General features: G+C 45.0%; 1 protein-coding gene across 1 annotated transcript in view; it reads left to right on the top strand.

The window, feature by feature from the left end:
* The window catches only part of SLC44A4 (solute carrier family 44 member 4), a 64,527-nt gene that overhangs the window by 37,175 nt on the left and 7,015 nt on the right, over positions 1 to 20,337 (top strand). Inside the window, exons 7-15 of the mRNA XM_087708447.1 lie at positions 771 to 831; positions 7,668 to 7,773; positions 9,112 to 9,195; positions 11,816 to 11,928; positions 13,476 to 13,598; positions 14,233 to 14,332; positions 14,433 to 14,525; positions 16,210 to 16,312; positions 19,064 to 19,320. Coding sequence (XP_087564573.1) covers positions 771 to 831; positions 7,668 to 7,773; positions 9,112 to 9,195; positions 11,816 to 11,928; positions 13,476 to 13,598; positions 14,233 to 14,332; positions 14,433 to 14,525; positions 16,210 to 16,312; positions 19,064 to 19,320 — 1,040 coding nt within the window. The remainder of the gene's footprint in view (positions 1 to 770; positions 832 to 7,667; positions 7,774 to 9,111; positions 9,196 to 11,815; positions 11,929 to 13,475; positions 13,599 to 14,232; positions 14,333 to 14,432; positions 14,526 to 16,209; positions 16,313 to 19,063; positions 19,321 to 20,337) is intronic.

Genomic DNA, 20,337 nt, shown 5'->3' with positions numbered 1-20,337 from the left:
TGTTCATGTGTTGTCTAGTTCTATATAATAGTGGGCTCTATAACTATATATCGCAGCTGGTTTCCTTCTAATAAGATGACCTTGTTCAGGCTTTCTTGCCTCATTGTTCCTCACTCTTTCCTCTAAACCAGCGGTCCCCAACTTTTGTGGCTTGGTGGCCTGGCTGGAGGGAAGAGAGGGGAACTGGGCTACGTGAGCAGCAGGGGCACCTATGCAGCTCCACTTTTGCAAGAGGCAGACTGGTGTGTATCTGTGCCCCTACATTTGTACAAGTGGGGGGCTCGTGCATACCTGTACAGCTCCACTTGTGTGAGCAGCCAGCTAGTACACACCTCTGCAGCTCTACACGTGCGAGCGGCAGGCTGGCACCATGTGAGTGTGCACCACTCCACCGCTCACATGAGTGGAGCTGCACACTCACTCTGTGCACCAGCCCACTGCTTCCATGAATGGGCCTATCACTCATGCGCCCCAGGTCTGCATAGACCACAGCCTGGTAGTGGGCCGCAACCCGGGGGTTGGAGATCCCTGCCCCAATCACTCAGCATTTTGGTCTTGGCGCTTTTAAAGATTTTTATATTATAACATTATATATATTTCTGAAACTCTTGGAGTCATCCTGAGATTAGTAAAATCTCCTATTTTTCCCTTAATGACTTAATTGTCTTCATTGCAATATTCCTGGAGCTTAAGCCCAAGAATTCTCCCCAATATAGGTTGTTCTATTATCTGAACGCAACATTACTAAGAATCTCTTGCTTTTTCCCCAGACGATATCAGAAATCCTCAGCCAGCAACTTTGTCTTCCATTCACCATCCCAACCAAGCCACGTAAGTGTTGATTCTGCAAAATAAAACGAGGCTCTTGGGATCAGCTATTATGTTGCTAAAATGACAGAAAGCAAAAAGATCTTCGACCGGAGATTTCTGTTTAGCATCCAAAAGTAAATCAGAGTCCAAGACAAAGTATTGCTCAAAGTTCCAATTTATTAAGAGAGCCATATTGGCACATCTGGGAAAACCCGAATCTGAAAGCTTCCCAGTTTTCCCCACCTAATTGAAAGTTCAAGATCTTGCCCCCCACGCCCACAAGTCCATCACACAGTCCAATCTCCCATTGCCATGCTGGCAGTTCCACCCATCCAGTTCTGGTCAGGTGCCGAGGTGCAGAGGCAAAGGATGACCTTGGCTTTCTAGAAAGAATGTTGTTATGGCTACATCGCATCTCACTCCCCTCCCATTTTCCCCCAATAGAAAAAGGCATAGTAGAATAATAGAAAGTGTGGCAGGCCAAAGATCCAAAAGGAATATGGCTGCAGGCCTGACAGGTTTTGCAACTTTGCTATATAGGTAGTCCTTGACTTAAAACAGTTCAATTAGGGACCGTTTGAAGTTACAACGGCACTGAAAATAGTGACTTATGACCATTTTTCACAGTTATGACCATTGCAGCATCCTGATGGTCACAGTATTTATATTCAGATGCTTGACAACGGATTCATATTTATGACGGTTGCAGAGTTCGGGAGTCATTTTGCGACCTTCTGACCAGCCAAGCCAATGGGGAAGCAAGATTCACTTAACAACTGCCTCCTCCACCCCCACCCTGGCTCTATGTCTTCCTATTTAGTCACGGTTTTGAAGCCATATACATGCGTGCAAGCTACGTGTGTGAGCAAAGCACATGCATGGAAGGCGCATGTGCTCACGAAGGAAGCGAGCTTGCATGGGGCGAACTGGTGGTGGTATTATTTGAAACCCACCACTGAACCCACCACTAAATAGGAGGGAGGCAGGGGACCCCTTACAGGGTAAGGCTGAGGAGTATGTCCAGTTCTTGGCGGACAAAGTTGCTCGGTTTCGGTCGGACTTGGACTCCACCCCTGCAGATCCAGCCGAGACACAGGGGGATAACTTGGCAGACCATCTCTGGGTTGAGTTTCAGGATGTTGCCTCTGGGGATGTGGACAAGGCTATGTGAGCTGTGAGCGCCTCCACCTGTATACTGGACCCGTGTCCCTCCTGGCTGGTTGCCAACAGCAGTGAGGTGACACGAGGCTGGATCCATGCGGTCGTCACCGCCTCCCTTCGGGAGGGGCACTTCCCCGCCGCACTTAAAGCGGCGGTGGTGAGACCCCTCCTGAAGAAACCATCCTTGGATCCAGCCGTTCTTAATAACTACCGTCCAGTCTCCAACCTTCCCTTCGTTGGGAAGGTTGTTGAGAAGGTGGTGGCCTTCCAGCTTCAGCGTACCTTGGAGGAAGCTAGTTACCTTGACCCCTTCCAGTCCGGCTTCAGGCCCGGTTACAGCACAGAAACCGCTTTGGTCGCATTGACCGATGATCTCTGGAGAGCCAGAGATGGAGGCCATGCGTCCATCCTGGTTCTCCTTGACCTCTCAGCGGCTTTCGATACCATCGACCATGGTATCCTTCTGCGACGACTGCGGGAGGTGGGAGTGGGAGGCACTGTTTTGCAGTGGTTCTCCTCCTACCTCTCGGACAGGTCGCAGTCGGTGTTGGTGGGGGGACAGAGATCGTCCCCGAGGCCCCTTACTTATGGGGTGCCGCAGGGTTCGGTCTTATCCCCCCTACTATTTAACATATACATGAAACCACTGGACGAGATCATTCGGAGGCACGGGATAAAATACCATCAATACGCGGACGACACACAGTTGTATCTGTCCGCCCTGTGCCAACTCATTGAAGCGGTGGACGTGATGAACCGGGGTCTTGAGGCCGTTAAGAACTGGATGAGAGCTAACAAACTGGTACTCAACCCAGACAAGACCGAGTGGCTGTTGTGTTTCCCTCCCAACAATTTGGCCAGCGTTCCATCACTCAGGCTGGGGGGTCAAAATTTACACCCCTCAGATAGGGTCTGCAACTTGGGAGTCCTCCTGGACCCACAGCTGACTTTTGACCATCATTTGTCAGCTGTGACCAGGGGGGCATTTGCCCAGGTTCGCCTGGTACGCCAGTTGCGGCCCTACCTGAATCGGGAGGCCCTCACAACAGTCACTCGAGCCCTTGTGATCTCTAGGCTGGAATACTGCAATGTGCTCTACATGGGGCTGCCCTTGAAGAGCATCCGGCGACTTCAGCTAGTCCAGAATGCGGCCGCGCGAGTGATCGTGGGCGCACCACGGTTCGCCCACATAACACCGATCCTCCGTGAGCTGCGCTGGCTACCTGTTGATCTCCGGGTGCGCTTCAAGGTGCTACTTACCATTCATAAAGCCCTCCATGGTAGTGGATCTGACTATTTGAGAGACCGCCTTCTGCCGATTACCTCCCTCCATCCCATCAGATCGCATAGAGTAGGCCTCCTCCGAATTCCATCCGCCAGTCAGTGCCGACTGGCGACTACGCGGAGGAGAGCCTTCTCAGTTGCAGCTCTGACGCTTTGGAACGATCTCCCCATGGAGATTCGTACCCTCACCACCGTCCAGACCTTCCGCACAGCCCTTAAGATCTGGCTATCCCGTCAGGCCTGGGGATAAGACCCTAATCTCGCCCCACCCGAATGCTGAATGAATGTTGTGTTTTATTGTTTTATTTTATTATATTTCACATTTTCTTTTTGTGTTTTGTCTTGCACTCCCTTCCTACAAATTGTAAGCCGCCCTGAGTCCCCTCAGGGAAAAGGGCGGCCTATAAATGTCAAATAAATGAAAATGAAATGAAATGAACAAAGCTCCGCATTGGCAACAGGAAGGGCATCCGGCCATTAAAACGCTCTGCTAGCGCCATTCAGTTGCCCAGACTCTGCCCTGAAAGGAATTGTGGGGTTGTTAAATGATAGTGATGATTGAGTTGTCCCTTCCATGACCTACCTTAAAAAGGCGTTAAAAATCTATATTTGTTGCTTTAATTATTATTGGTGGTATTACAAGTCTTTGTTCAGTGATCACAGTTGGGATCAGCCACTGGCTGCTAAGTGGGAAAAAAATCACGAGTGCCATTGTGTTTCCAATTTGTTGTAGCTTTCCTTTGAGTGAAGGGATTGCAAGAGAGTAAGCAGGCACACAGTGCAGAATACTGTACGTATAGAAAGGAATGCCCTAGCATCAGCTGGTTGCCAATTTGCTTTTGAAGAGCTGAGTTCCAGGCTGCATAGGAGGCAAACAAAAATCAAATACAATACAATACAATACAATAGCAGAGTGGGAAGGGACCTTGGAGGTCTTCTAGTCCAACATCCTGCCTAGGCAGGAAACCCTATACCGTTTCAGACAAATGGCTATCCAGCATCTTCTTAAAGACTTCCAGTGTTGAGGCATTCACAGCTTTGGAGGCAAACTGTCCCACTGATTAATTGTTCTAACTGTCAGGAAATTTCTTCTCAGTTCTAAGTTGCTTCTCTCCTTGATTAGTTTCCACCCATTGCTTCTTGTTCTGCCCTCAGGTGCCTTGGAGAATAGCTTGACTCCCTCTTCTTTGTGGCAACCCCTGAGATATTGGAACACTGCTATCATGTCTCCCCTAGTTCTTCTTTCTATTAAACTAGACATACCCAGTTCCAGCAACCATTCTTCATATGATTTAGTCTCCAGGCCCCTACCGGTAATCATCTTTGTTGCTCTTCTCTGCACTCTTCCTAGAGTCTCCACATCTTTTCTACATCGTGACGACCAAAACTCAATGCAGTATTCCAAGGGTGGCCTTACCAAGGCATTATAAAGTGGTATTAACAATTCATGTGATCTTGATTCTATCCCTCTGTTTATGTAGCCTAGAACTGTGTTGGCTTTTTTGGCAGCTGCTGCACACGGCTGGCTCATAGTTAAATGGTTGTCCACTAGGACTCTAAGATCCCTCTCACAGTTACTACTATTGAGCAAGGTACCACCTATAGTGTACCTGTGCATTTCATTTTTCTTGCCTAAATGTAGAACTTTACTCTTTTCACCATTGAATTTCATTTTATTAGATAGTGCCCAATGTTCAAGTTTGTCAAGATGCTTCTGTGTCTTAAGCCTGTCTTCTGGAGTGTTGGCTATTCCTGCCAGCTTGGTGTCATCTGCAAATTTGATGAGTTCCCCATTTACTCCCTCATCCAAATTATTGATGATGATGTTGAAGAGTACTGCTCCCAAAACAGAGCCTTGGAGTACTCCACTGCATACTTCCCTCCATGTAGATGCAGTTCCATTGAGGACTACACGTTGAGTGCGGTTGGTCAGCCAGTTACGAATCCATCTGGTGGTGATGCTGTCCAATCCACATTCTTCTACTTTATCTAGTAGTAGTTTATGGTCTACTTTATCAAATGCCTTACTGAAGTCCAAGTAAACTATATTGACGGCATTCCTCTGGTCCACTAATTTTGTCACTTTGTCAAAGAATGCAATAAGATTAATTTGGCATGATCTGTTTTTGACAAACCCACGTTGGCTTTTGGCTATTACTTTGTTTTTTTTCTAGGTGTTCGCTAATTCATTGATTGATTATCTTTTCCAAAATCTTTCCTGGTATTGAGGTCAGGCTGATAGGTCTAAAGTTTCCTGGATCTATTTTTCCCCCCCTTTTTAAAGGAAATATGTAAAATATGTAAAGTGATTAAAGTCTTGTCAGTTATGGGCAGCAGCTCTTACAATCACAGAGCTGTACTTGTTAACTTAATTGTAAGCCACACAGAGTCACAGTATTGAGTGGGGTGACTTTGGAAATTGAACAAACAAACTTGTGGATAGCATAAGGTACTGTAATGGTGAACATGTGACTGAAAGGGAGAGATAAAATGCTACAACGATAAAAATACAAATAAAACCATTGTTTTATCAGAGTTGTAACTTCAAACACAGGCACTAAGTGAAGTCTACCTATAGTAATGGTGGCATAGTAACAATTCAGGAATTCGTTTAGAGTATAAAAAGTGAACTAAACTAATTGGTTATCCATTCAAGATCCACTCCAGATTAAATCAAGTGTTAGGATAATGGAAATTTTACCTGTAAGTCAGCCAAACATTGTTTCAGCTAATTGGTAGTTAGTCTTGGGGGCAGCACATTTAGACTGGAATTCTTCCCAGCCTTGTTGGAATATACTGCTAATAGAAATGGATACTTCAAGGATTGTGCAGGGTTTGATCTAGATGCTCTCTGGGGTTCCCTCTGAGTGGGATGCAGTGAGTCAGGATGCTAGGCATGGCTTTAGCTTTGTTTTGTAATGCACCCCAAACACTACCTCTTTATCTTTAAACGGGGGGGGGGGAGAGCTGAGCACATAGATCCTTTAGCGTGTGAAGGATCTATCGTGAAGATCTATTTGGAGATCTTGTACACCAGTAAGTTTAAGATGTGTGGACTTCAACTTCCAGAATTCCCTAACCAGGATAATACTTTACACCACCTGTGGTTTGTTAATGGAAAAATAGAATCTAAATGAAAGAAAGAAATAATTATTGACATTTTGAGTCAAGATAAAATCATATGATTTGTTATCTGGGGAACTTGATTTCCAAGATCTGGTGCAGTGGTGGGATTTAAAATTCTTTACTACCAGTTCTGTGGCTGTGGCTTGGTGGGCGTGGTAGGGGAAGGATACTGCAAAATCTCCATTCCCTCCTGATCAACTGAGATTTAAGAGGCAGAGAATAGATGGGGGCGGGGCCAGTCAGAGGTGGTATTTACCGGTTCTCCAAACTACTCCAAACTTCCACTACTACCGGTTCTCCAGAACTGGTTAGAACCTGCTGAATACCACCTCTGGTCTGGTGGCTTTATGATGCAGAAAGAGGGATTGTCCAAACCAGCATGTTGGCTGGGGAATTCTGGGAATTGAAGTCCACCAGTTTAAAGTTGAGAAACATTGATACAGACAGTTTTCAGGCCAAAGCGCTCTACATGGGGTTGCCCCTGAAAAGTGTTTGGAACTACAGTTAGTTCAGAATGCAGCCGCGCGAGCGATATCGGGTGTACCTAGATACACCCATGTTACACCCATCCTCCACGAGCTGCACTGGCTTCCTATTGGTCTCCGATAGGTGCTAGTCATTACTTTTAAAGCCCTACATGGCTTAGGACCTGGATATCTGAGAGACCGCCTCCTGCCACATACCTCCCAACGACCAATAAGATTGCACAGGTTGGGTCTTCTCCGGGTGCCGTCAACCGGACAATGCGGGCTGGCGGCCCCTCGGGGGGAGGGCCTTCTCTGTAGCTGCTCCAGCCCTGTGGAACGATCTACCCGTAGAGATCCGGACCCTTCCCACTCTCTTGGCCTTCTGAAAAGCCACTAAAACCTGGCTGTTCCGGCAGGCCTGGGGCTGTTGGACAAGGTCCAGCCCCACTTAAACAGAATGTATGGTGTGTTGTTTTTTAAATTGTATTTTTCTTTATTTTAAAATTTTATTTTTATCTTGTTTCTGTAAGCTGCCCAAAGTCCTACGGGATTGGGCAGCAAACAAATTTATTAAATTGCTAATTGCTAAAGCATTTCCAATGTCTGGGGAAAAAAACGGAAATTGGAAAATAGACCACAGGAGAGTTATTGGTGCTCAAGATCGGTGTGTGTGTGTGAATGCATTTGCTTCAAAATGAGTTTTAATCATTTGTAATTCACCCTAAAGTCTGGGACTTTGCAGAGAAGAATAGTTCTTGTCAATGGTCTTACCAGAATGATTCCTAATCTATATTCCCCCCCCCTCTCTTTTATTTACAGTTCTTAATCGTTGCTTGCCTTCTTTTAACACCTCTGATGTTGGAAGCTTTACTGTGGGTACAATGTCAGTGAATGAAACCGTGGGATACATCACAAACGGCACAGAGTAAGTTTTTTTTAATAGTTTGAAATCTTCATCAAGGCCGTTCTCTGGGCAAATGTCTTACACCCAGTGGCAATTTCCCTCTCCTCCCAGACCTCGTTCTCAAAGCCCAACCAGAGTAAGAAGACACAGAGAGCCACGATTCTAATCTATCTTTTATCCCAGAGTTATTTCCATCGGTGAAAACTCACCGTTGCCTTGGTGGTTTGATATTTTTTTCTGGAGGGTTTGTGCAATTGCTGGCCTTACCAGAATGAATTGATTTGATTATTATTTTTTAGGACACCCCGATCTCTAAATTTGTATTGCATGGCTTGATGCCATGTGGTTGAGCTGGCCAGGGAAAATAGAACATGAAGCAAGTCTATAGCAAACTCCCTGTTTCCAACAGAAGAGCATCTAGGTAGCTCAGGTTTGAACTGTGGGGTACTCTCTGAGCTTGGTTGTTTTCTTGCAGACATTTAATTTCCCAACTAGGTAACATCATCAGTGTTAGTGAGTACAGGAGTTTGTTCTCTGTTTATACACAGTCACTTGCTTTGCCAGGGTTGGGGGTGGTGGGGTATGATTTCTGACAAATCAGCCATCAATAGATACATAGAGGTACTAAATCACATCTGCACACCATTCAAAAGAGACATTAAAAAGCTAAGAAGGAAACAAAAAGACCAGAATATATCGTATCCAGAAACCAGCATCCAGATAAGCAGGTATTAACACCAGACAAATAATCAAGTAGAAAACAATACTCTAATCAAGAAACTGCCTGCCAAGGAGAAAACCATATCCTCACCAGTGGCGGGTTTGTACCAGTTTTAATCAATTCACTGTTGCGCACGCAGGCACTCTCACGGCATGCATGCGCAGAAGCATCCGTGTGGGTGGGTGGAGTCTCCCGCCGCCACCACTACCAGTTCGGCCAAACTGGGGTCGAACCAGGAGCAACCCACCTCTGATCCTCACCAACATTGCAGGGCAGCTTATAGTATATAAACGGGAAACAAACTCCACATCCAGTAGCACAGATGAAGTTACCTAGTTAGGTAAAGAAATGTCTGCAAGCAAACAACCAAACTCAGCACCAAGGACTTCGCAAACTTTGTGATGGAAGTACTGCAGGAATTTGTTCTTGCAAAAAATAGGGGATTACTACTGCACCTTAACCTTTCCAGCAGTAAATAGACAATGCCACAACTCCTGGGGCAGAGTAGAGATCGGATATGTAGACCCGGTTATGTGTTGGTGTACTTTTGCACTGGAATGGAAGGAAGCCCATTAAACTGTTTTTCTGTATGGATTCTCTTCTATATAAGGCTTCAGTTTGGCTTCTTGTTTTTATAGACAACTTCTAGGTTCTCTCAATGTGAAGGATATCAGTGTGAAGATATTTGAGGATTTTACACGGACATGGATATGGATTCTCATGTGAGTACTTCTTGCCCTAATAGGAAATTGTTCATGGGGGCTGAGGAAATCCAGAGGGCTTTGTATATGTTGTGTCGTGTTGTGTTATGTGGTGTTATGTGTTATGTGATATTATATCATGCCATGCCGTACAGGGGTGGGTTCCTCCCAGTTCTAACCTCTTCTATAGAAGAGGTTCCACAAATCTACAGTGCCGTTTAGAACCGGTTGCAGCTCCCTCCCCCCGCCCGTCCACACATCATCAAGATGAAGAGCCAGAGGAGGAATTCTGGGAGTTGAAGTCCACAAGTCTTAAAGCTGTCAAGTTTGAACACCCCTGGGGTTTTATTTATTTTTTCTAAAGGGTTAGGGGCGCAAGGGTCTTGTAACTTGACAGCTTTAAGACTTGCGTGCTTCAAATGCCAGAGTTTCTGAGCCAACATTTTGGTTGCTAAGCAAGAGCGTTGTTAAGTGAGTTTCACCACATTTTACAAGTTGGCCACGTCCACCCAGTCACATGGCTGGCAAGCCACTCCCACCCAGTCACATGGCTGGCAAGCCACTTCCACAAAGCAGGCCACACCTACAGAAGAGGTTCTAAAAAATTTTGAAACCCCCCACTGATGCCATACTATACCATGATTCTTGAAGCTATAGAGAAGGGGTATCAAACTCATGACCTGCACTCCAGATGCATCACACACTGGCCATACCCACACTAAGTTTTGTGACGGGAGGAAACGTCACGATATGTCACATGAGGCTGCTGTGACACGCCTGCTGCAGGGTATAACTGTGACCTGAGTTGTGAGTTGTTGTTTTTTAATATTGTGTAAGTAGCGATTGTGGAGCTTGGGTTGGCTTGGAATCAAGAACTCCTGTACATTTTTCATAGCCTTCTTTTAAAGGCATTTCTTGCCTTTGTGGATGGGCAAAGATATCTTAAGGAAACGGCAGAAGAATAGGTTTTTCATTACAGGCAGTCCTGGATTTACGAGCACAATTGAGCCCAAAATTTCTGTTGCTTAGCGAGACATTTTTGTTAAGCGAATTTTGCCCCAGTTTGTGACCTTTCTTGTCACAGTTGTTAAGTGAATCACTCCAGTTGGTAAGTTAGTAACACGGTTGTTAAGTGAATCAGGCTTCCCCAATGATTTTGCTTGTCAGAAGGTTGAAAAAGGAGGATCACATGACCTCAGGCACAGCAACCGTCATAGATACTGTATGAATCAGTTGTCAAGCATCTGAATTATGATCAGACGACCATGGGGATACTGCAATATTTGTAAATGTGAAAAACGGTCATCAATCATTTTTTTCATTGCTGTTGTAACTTCAAACGGTCACTAAATGAACCATTGTAAGTTGAGAATTATCTCTAATCAAGCATAAAGAAATTTTTCAAGTTCAGAATCCAAATAAGGTAAAGGTTCCCCTCGCACATATGTGCTAGTCGTTCCCAACTCTAGGGGGCGGTGCTCATCTCCATTTCAAAGCCGAAGAACCTGCGCTATCCAAAGATGTCTCCGTGGTCATGTAGTTGGCATGACTAAGTGCCGAAGATGCACAGGATGCTGTTATCTTCCCACTAAAGGTGGTCCCTATTTTTCGGTTCATTGACAAAACCGCAAAGCCCTTATCCGCACCGACATAAGCGCGGAGGGCAAATCCGCGCCTTCCGAAGCACTCAGCATCCTAACCCTAACCCTAAACCTAACCCTAACCCTAAACCTAACCCTAACCCTAAACCTAACCCTAACCTAACCCTAACCCTAAACCTAACCTAAACCTAACCCAAACCTAACCCTAAACCTAACCCTAAACCTAACCCAAAACCAAACCCCTAAACCTAATCCTAACCCTTACCTTAATTTAAATTGGCTTTCTGCTGCCGCGCTGTTTTAAAGCGCCCTTCTGTCACCACGCTGTTGTCGCCGCGGTGATGATGTCGTGGTGATGACGTCGCAGCTTTAGCGACGTGGTTTTGTCGCCGCTATTTTGACGAGCGCGGTTTTGTCGGGCCACGCTATTTTTCTACTTGCACTTTTATGTGCTTTTGAACTGCTAGGTTGGCAGAAGCTGGGACGAGTGATGGGGGCTCACTCCGTTACACGGTGCTAGGGGTTCGAACCGCAGAACTGCCGACCTTTCTGATCGACAAGTTCAGCATCTTAGCCACTGAGCCACCACGTCCCTGCATCAGAATCCAGATAGTGGAGTATAAATCTAGAAATGTTTCTTTGTGGAAATTCTGCTCTAAGCTCCAGAATGGATGTAGCTGAGGACACAATATCTCAGTTGAAAATTGGTTGAAAATCGATGGATGCATTTATCATCGATGTATTAAAGGTGCTGAAAACTCTTCAGTACAGAATAAAGTCTTTGTTTCTCGTTTCTTTAAGGCAGGAAGATTAGCTCTAAATTTGTCAGTCAAGTGGACATTTCGTGAACCATAACGTAATTGAGAAAATCCTTCAGACTTGGGGTTAATCTTCCCGCTCAGGGAGAGAGAGAGAGAGAGAGAGAGAGAGAGAGAGAGAGAGGTGGGATTAGACAGGGAGATTAGAGTTTACAAGCAGAACAGGTGGAGAAGGAAGTCAATGCATCTCACCTTTTCTCTTTCATGTTATTCTCTTTCCAGAGGTCTCCTGCTTGCCATGTTACTGAGCCTCATTTTTCTCCTGCTGCTGAGGTACATCGCTGGCGTCCTGGTGTGGGTTCTCATTGTGGGAGTAATATCCATCATTGCATACGGTGCGTAAAATGAGACCACGTAGCTGAACTAAAGTTCTTAATATACTGTGCCAAACTGATGAATGGGCTAAGGAGGGTCCTACCACAACAGTTAGAAGTGGACAATGGTTTGATTCAGGGGTGGGTTTCTCGCCCCGTTCCAACCGGTTTGGTTGGAACGGGGCCGGCGGTTTCATCGTGCACGCGCGCAGCGCACGCATGCATACTAGCATCTGTGCGATGCTCCAGCTGCTCCTGGAGGATTGCGCAAGCGCTGTATGCGTCCTGCGTATGCGGGAAGCGCAGAACTCATCAAAACCGGGTAAGGAACGCGGTCGGGCTGGGTGGCCCTTCGCCGTTCCCGGAAGTTACTTACTTCCGGGTTCGCCGACCAACCGGTTCACGGGGACCGCCACGAACCGGCTGAAACCCACCCCTGGTTTGATTAACCTTTTTAAACCATTCAGGTCCATCATGTCAATCATTTGGTAAATGGGCAAGGCCTCTTCAGCCAGCATTCTGGAGTTTGCTATGACCGATCTTCCAAATATTCCAAATAGGCTACCCAGTCTATAAATTGGTTTTTTTCCCCCAACCTTAGGAAATTTAAGATGTGTGGACTTCAACTCCCAGAATTCTCCAGCCAGCCATACAGTTTAAAGTTGCCATGGTTGAGAAACACTGTTATGGATATTTATACTAAGGACAGGAAGAACTTCCTTTCTGTCCAAACCTTGAAAAACTGTCCACAACAAAAGTTATAATATTAGCTTAGATCGGGGTCCCCAAATTTGGCAACTCTAAGACTTTAAGGATGGCTGGCTGAGGAATTTTGGGAGTTGAAGTCCACAAGTCCTAAAGTTTTCAAGTTTGGAGAGTCCTGGCCTAGATGACCAGACAATCTTCTATGTAGGCCAAAGCTTGTCCAGTTCTCAGAATTATATTTCCTCCCACTGATTCTATTCTATTCTATTCCGTTCCATTCCACTCCATTCCACTGAATTCTTCCTACTCTACTCTACTCTACTCTACTCTACTCTACTCTACTCTACTCTACTCTACTCTACTCTACTCTACTCTACTCTACTCTACTCTACTTTGCAATGTTCTGCAAATTGACCGCTGCAGAATGATGATTTTCACACTTATATGTACCTGCCAAGTGTCATAACCATAACATAAGCCATCCAGCATCTCTGAATATATTTAGCGAATAAATGCAGTAAACAAGCAGCGAAGCTTGGTATGAGTGTCCTGTGGCTCTCCAGATGTTGATGAATTCAGACCTTGCACCCTCGGTAGTGAGGGATGGCTGAACTTGTAATTGGGCAACATTTGGAGTGCCATGATACCTTAACTATCACCAAGATATGGGGATGCTGCATGCACATCTGGTACCTGGTACCGTCCTGTATGCACATCACTCCATTGGTTGGTCGCTGTGGGAAAGAAGGTTGAAATGGGGAAAGGACTCTTCTGAAACAAAATGGCGGAGGGAGGGAAATAGGGTTTGAAGAATGCTCTTGTTTAATATTTTTTTCCACCACTTTCTTTTTTCCGCCTTCCAGGAATCTATCACTGTTACAGAGAGTATGATATCCTCAAAAAGAAAGGAGCCACTGTTCAGACTATCGGATTTACCACTAACTTCAGCGCTTATGGCAGTGTCAAAGAGACCTGGATGGTAGCCTGTAAGTCAGGGCAGAAGAGTGAACTTCCTTTGGCTTGCTTGGACAAGGGCACAAACACATGGTCTTTTTTGGATCTCGGGAATGTGCAGGAGCAGGAGAAGGGCAGGAACATCTGATCAAAACAAAGAAGAGGATGTGTTCCATGTATTTCCCACCCACCCCCCACCTCCCCATAGGTTTTGCTTAAACCTCATCCTTTTTTCAACATTCATTTCTCCTTAGCTCTCTTCGTTCCTCCAGTTCTTACCGAAATACCATTAATCCTCAACTTTGTGAATTGGAACCAGAGTTTCCTTTGGGAAGCACGGCAGTTGTTAAGCCATTCACCCCCGATTTGTATGACACCACACCCTTTTTGCAAATGGTTAAGCGAATCACTGCAGTTGTTAAGTGAATTATTGGTTGTTAAGCAAATACAGCTTCCCCAATTGCCTTTGCTCGTCAAAAGCTGCTAGCGGCCTTGGGCAGCACACAATTGGCAAGTGAAACAGGTTCACTGATCAACCAGCAGGAAGTTGAGAATTGCAAGTTTTTGTACATCGAGTGCCTGTGGGTATGTTTTTGAGTGTGGTATGTACGAGTAAATTCCCAAAGCCCAGCCAAACTTTGTCTCCTTTCTCTCTCCCTCCTCCAGTGATTGTCCTCTGTGTGGTGGAAGCCATCTTGCTGCTTAGTCTCGTGTTCCTCCGCAACCGGATCTTCATTGCCATCGCGCTCATCAAGGAAGCCAGCCGGTAAGTGGAGCCCCACAATGCTCAGGTGCCATTTGCGGGTTTAGATTCTGTGCGGGCACTGAGGGAGAGACTGATAGTTCTACGTTGTCTCTTTCTCCAGAGCTATTGGGCATATGATGTCCACCCTTGTCTACCCACTGCTGACTTTCATCTTAATCGTGATCTGCGTGGCCTATTGGGGCATGACGGCTCTGTATCCTTTCCGACGATGCGGTGACCTTTCATTTATTTAGCACATTTATATGCTGCCCAATTCACTCTAAAACGACACCGGAAGACTTTTTCTTGCTTTCCTTTGAGAGAATCTGCCAATGCCACATCTGTACATGATGATGATGATATCATTTCTGACTCTTGGCAATTCAATGGTCCAGGTCTCTCCACATCAACTAACCTTGCACTACCCGTGTTTTCCCGAAAATAAGACCCTGTCTTATTTTCTTTTGACCTCCAAAATAAGCGCGCAGAAGGATGGAAGGCTGTGTCAACTTTGAGCCGGTCAGAATCAAACCGCTGGCAGTCGGCAGAGTTATCCTGCAGTACTGCATTTTAACCTCTGCACCACCACGGCTCTTATAAGCATAAGCTCTCAGTGTACATGCAAAACAACCCGTGACCCGTCAAAACCGCGGTCCACGAAAGCGCGTATGTGACGTCATCAGCAGCGCGATGAAAAAAATTAAAAATAAATTAAATTAAAATTAAAATTAAATTAAAGCAAGCCGATTCACATAAAGGTAAGGGTTAGGGTTAGGGTTAGGGTTAGGGTTAGGGTTAGGGTTAGGGTTAGGGTTAGGGTTAGGTTAAGGGTTAGGTTTAGGTTTAGGGTTACGTTACGCGTTAGGGTTAGGTTTAGGGTTAGGTTAAGGGTTACCGTTAGGTTTAGCGTTAGGTTAAGGGTTAGGGTTAGGGTTAGGGTTAGGTTAAGGGTTAGGTTTAGGGTTAGGTTTAGGGTTAGGTTTGGGGGGGTTAGGGTAAGGTTTTCGCTTTAATTTTAAATTTACCGCTCACAGCGTGATGTTTTCGTCGCGCTGTGATAACGTCATGTACGCGCTTTCGTCGAGCGCGCTTTAGTCTACCGCGGTTTTGTGGTGGAACCAAACAACCAATTAATGATAATGATAATAAAAATGATAATGCTAATCATAACATCAAAGTAATAATTATAATAACGATACCAGTAAGAGAAGGCAATGGAAGAGTTGAGAGGGATAAAATACAGCCATACAACATGGGTAAATATCCTTAGACATAAGATAGTACTGTGAGAATTCAGTATTCATCAGAGTGATGGGAAAAAAAACTCTCTGTGTCTAGTTGTTTTGGCATGCAATGCTCTGCAGCATCGCAATTCCAGAGAGGGTATTATGGGATAAATCACACAACCCTGACTTCCTCCAGTTGGGAACACAAATGTATTGCCACTGGAAAATATTGCAAAGAAGGACTTAACTGAAACTCTACAAATGCTCAATTTTGCCACTCCAAATTTGAATGCAGACTTTCTGAAACCATAATTCAAGAATGTGAAGTTGACATTTGATATCTCAAGTCAGGTAGTCCTCAACTTACTACACCAACTGAGCCCAACTGGCCACGCTCAAGGTTGACACAGCCGTCCATCCTTCTGAGGTCGGTAAAATGAGGACCCAGACTGTTGGGGTTAATATGCTGACTCTTTAAACTGATTAGGGCTGTAAAACACTGTGAAGCACTTTGTAAGACTAAGTACTCTTACTATTGCTATTATACATCAGAGACACATTTCTTGTGTGTCTAATCACGCTTGCCCAATGTTCTATTCTATTCCACATTGTGAAGGACAGAAGGGAATATTTCGGTTTGGAAATTTTCTTGACTGCTTTCCATTTTTCAAGATATCTTTCTACTTCTGGAGAGCCCCTTTTTCGGATCACCCCAACAAATGACTCTGCCCCAGGCTGTGAAAAATATCGCGGTAACCAAAGTTGCACGCCATTGGTAAGTGTTCAGATGCAAAACCAAAGTATCTTTGGTCAGGGAATTGCGCAGCTTCTGTCCAGACGAAGCCAGAGAGACTAATACAAACTTGTAGTCTTTTTAATCATCATACAGAAAGAGGAAACATAAGATAGTCAGGAACATTGTGGGGTAAATTAAACAGTATACAGATCGCACACAAGGAAAAGGTGGGGAGGAGGGAAATGGGTAGCAGAAATTTTGAGTAGTTCAGAGAACTGGTAAATACCACCTCTGGCTGGCCCCACCCCTATCTATTTTCTGCCTCCCAAGTCCCAGTTGATCAGGAGGGAATGGAGATTTTGAAGTATCCTTCCCCTACCATGCCCATCAAGCCACAGCCACAAAGCCATGCCCGCAGAACTGGTAGTAAAGAATTTTGAATCCCACCACTGCTTCACATCCACAGCAACCAACCCACAGCATGGCATGCACCATGCATGAGTCAGCACTCTCCAACCAATCAACTGTAGCTGTGTGCTCTGGCCCACTGTACACTTCACTCATCCTCTTTTAATGACCCTATAATCCCATGCAGGGTAGAGTCTGGGCAACTGAACGAAATTGTTTAATTGCCAGATGCCCTTCCTGTCGCCAATGTAGAGTTATATTCAACAGATTTATTCTCATTGTGAGCAGAGAGAGAAATACCTGCCTCTACCTAGGATTGAACTCCAAAGTCTCCTGATTGTGAGACGAGAGCTCCATCGCTAGGCCACCGTACAACTCACTGTACACGACACTGTTCCAGTTACGCAATTCAATATCCTAACATCTTTGATCCCCGGGGACTTTTTGGCTAGTCCTTTAGCCATTGCAGTATGATGCAAAATATGATAACCAATCAGTTTTTCTTACAATGATGGTGTTAAGTGGGACAGAAGCACATTAATACAATAATACAATACAATATAATACAATAGCAGAGTTGAAAGGGACCTTGGAGGTCTTCTAGTCCAACCCCTTGCCTAGGCAGGAAACCCTATACCGTTCCAGACAAATGGCTATCCAACATCTTCTTAAAGACTTCCAGTGTTGGGGCATTCACAACTTCTGGAGGCAAGTTGTTCCACTGATTAATTGTTTTAACTGTCAGGAAATTTCTCCACAGTTCTAAGTTGCTTCTCTCCTTGATTAGTTTCCACTCATTGCTTCTTGTTCTACCCTCAGGTGCCTTGGAGAATAGTTTGACTCCCTCTTCTTTGTGGCAACCCCTGAGATCTTGGAACACTGCTATCATGTCTCCCCTAGTCCTTCTTTCTATTAAACTAGACATACCCAGTTCCTGCAACCATTCTTCATATGTTTTAGTCTCCAGTCCCCTAATCATCTTTGTTGCTCTTCTCTGCACTCTTTCTAGAGTCTCCACGTCTTTTCTACATCGTGGTGACCAAAACAGAATGCAGTACTCCAAGTGTGGCCTTACCAAGGCATTATATTTAAATGGTTGTCCACTAGGACTCCAAGATCCCTTTCACAGTTACTACTGTTGAGCAAGGTACCACCTATACTGTACCTGTGCATTTCGTTTTTCTTGCCTAAAGGTAGAACCTTACTCTTTTTACCATTGAATTTCATTCAATTTCATTTAAGTAGTCTCACAAATGAATTGGATACCTTTTGGCCACACCACCACTTTTTCAAAGTTTAGAATGATTGGGAGGAAACAGATCTCGTTCTTCAAAAGTAGAAATTTTGGGAGCTGCCTAAAATCAATTCAGTTCTGGATAACTGAGCTTCATGTTGCCTATATCAGAAATGGGTAATCCAAAACTTTTACCTTGCAAACAGCTCCCAGTTCTACATGCTCACCTCTTATCCCCAAAATCAACCTTATTGCAAATCGGCCAGAGAGGAAATACCAAGCAAGGTGGACATTATTTATTTATTTTATATATGCGGCCCTACTAATTGCTGTGGCAACTCTGGGAGGCCTTTAAAAGGATTCAAAGATTTAAAAAAAGATAAAACCATGAAAAAAATTAAATAAGGAACAAAAAGTCTACAGGCGAAGAGCCGGCAGAGCTGGGAGGTGGCGTGAAAGGCATCATCAGCTTAGAGTCACTAAGTTCCCACAAATGATCCAACTTTAACGTCTCTTGAATTCTGCTGACCCTTATCTGGCACCAGTTTTGCAAACTTTATCGGACTAGATCCTGTGTATAGGCTTGAGCAATAGATCTTTTGAACTGCAACTTAACATACGGTCATGATCTTTTGACAAGCCCAAGAGAAACAAGTGATCTGGAAGTAGTGGGGATCTTCTCTCTACCCCATCAGCCACCCCAACATAGTACAGTTTCATTAAGGTTCCAGACCAACCAGCAGAGGCAGATTTTAAAGCTCTTCTGAAAGACTAGGAGTGTGGGGGCTGACCTCACTTCCAGGGGAAGAATATTCCAGAGGGTTGGGGCCACAGCAGAAAAGGCTCTTCCCCTGGACCTGCCCGATGGAATTCTTTGGAAGATGGGATTCAAAGTAGCTCTCTTCCGCTAGAGTGAGTTGACAGGCCAATCCTATTGGATGAGACAGCTCCTCAAATGTTGGACCCTCCGGTCTTCTTAAATTAAAATTAATAGAATAACAGAGTTGGTAGGGACCTTGAAGGTCTTCTAGTCCAACCCCCTGCTTAGGCAGGAAACCCTACACCACTTCAGACAAATGGATATCCAACAACATCTTCTAAGTCAAGGACTACCTATATCACACGTGTCTTGTTCTTTCTTTTCTCAGGATTTCAATGCCTCTGACAGTCATCCTTGCATAACCGAATGCATCTTCTACAGATATAATGATGAAGGGCTTTACCAGCGCAACCTCTTCAATCTTCAGATCTACAACGTTGTGGGCTTCTTTTGGTGTATCAACTTCGTCATTGCTCTGGGACAGTGTGTACTTGCAGGAGCCTTTGCCTCTTATTACTGGGCCTTCAAAAAGCCTCAAGATATTCCAGCCTGTGCCCTGCCCAGTTCCTTCCTCCGGACATTAAGGTGCGTAGTTTGGGGAGGAACACCTGTGGAGATTCTCAGTCATCCAGGTCATAGTTGTCTGAAAAGTGCCTGTCAACTGTCCAGTTGGTGAATCCAGAAAAAGGAACTCCTGGGAGATTATTTTACCAAAGAGTATAAAACTTTACTGAATAATCCACATTGGCAAGTGAAACCAGCTCTGGGTTTCCCGCGCGAAAGCAGGTTTTCACTTGCAGAGGGCTAGCAAAACAAACTAAAAACAAAACAAAATGAGAAATGTTTCCTCTTTTGCATTCGAGCATGCAAAAAGGGTCAGGAAAGGAGAAAGGGAAAGAGAAAAAGAAGATGGGGAAAGAGCAAGGAAGGAAAAAGAAGGAAAGAGGGGAAGGAAGAAGTAAGGAGAATGAAGAAGGAAGGGAAAAGAAGGAAAGAAGGGAAGGAAGAAGAAAGGAGAATGAAGAGGGAAGGGAAAAGAAGGAAAGAGGGGAAGGAAGAAGAAAAGAGAATGAAGAGGGAAGGGAAAAGAAGGGAAGAAGGGAAGGAAGAAGAAAAGAGAATGAAGAGGGAAGGGAAAAGAAGGAAAGAGGGGAAGGAAGAAGAAATGAGAATGAAGAGGAAAGGAAAAAGAAGAAAAGGAAGGAAGGAAATTATAATGATAGCGAGGGAGTGTCTGGGGGAAGTCCTGCCTTAGCATTTGGTGCTCCTGACACGAGTAACGTCAAGTGGCTCCCTCCCCCCGCCCCAGGTCAAACACAACCGTGATGCAGCCCTCAATGAAACTGAGTTTGACACCCCTGGTCTAGTGGTTAAGGCACAAGCTAGAGAGCAGGAGACCCTGAGTTCAAGGCCTTGCCTTAGCCATGAAAGTCAGCTGGGTAACCTTGGGCCACTCCCTGTCTTTCAGCTCAACCCACCTCACAAGAGTAGTAGTTGTGAGGAGAACAGGAGGAAGAAGGAACATGAGATGTGTTTGATGTGACACCTTGAGTTATTCATACAAATAATAAATGTGGGATATAAATTAAACAGTGTATAAAT

The sequence above is a fragment of the Thamnophis sirtalis genome, unplaced genomic scaffold (assembly GCF_051295495.1).
Source record: "Thamnophis sirtalis isolate CommonGarterSnake01/CBP01778 unplaced genomic scaffold, rThaSir2_p1.2 scaffold_3, whole genome shotgun sequence".
In the NCBI taxonomy this organism is placed as follows: domain Eukaryota; kingdom Metazoa; phylum Chordata; class Lepidosauria; order Squamata; family Natricidae; genus Thamnophis; species Thamnophis sirtalis.
Note: the sequence above shows the minus strand (reverse complement) of the source record. Positions and strands in the feature narration are given on the sequence as shown.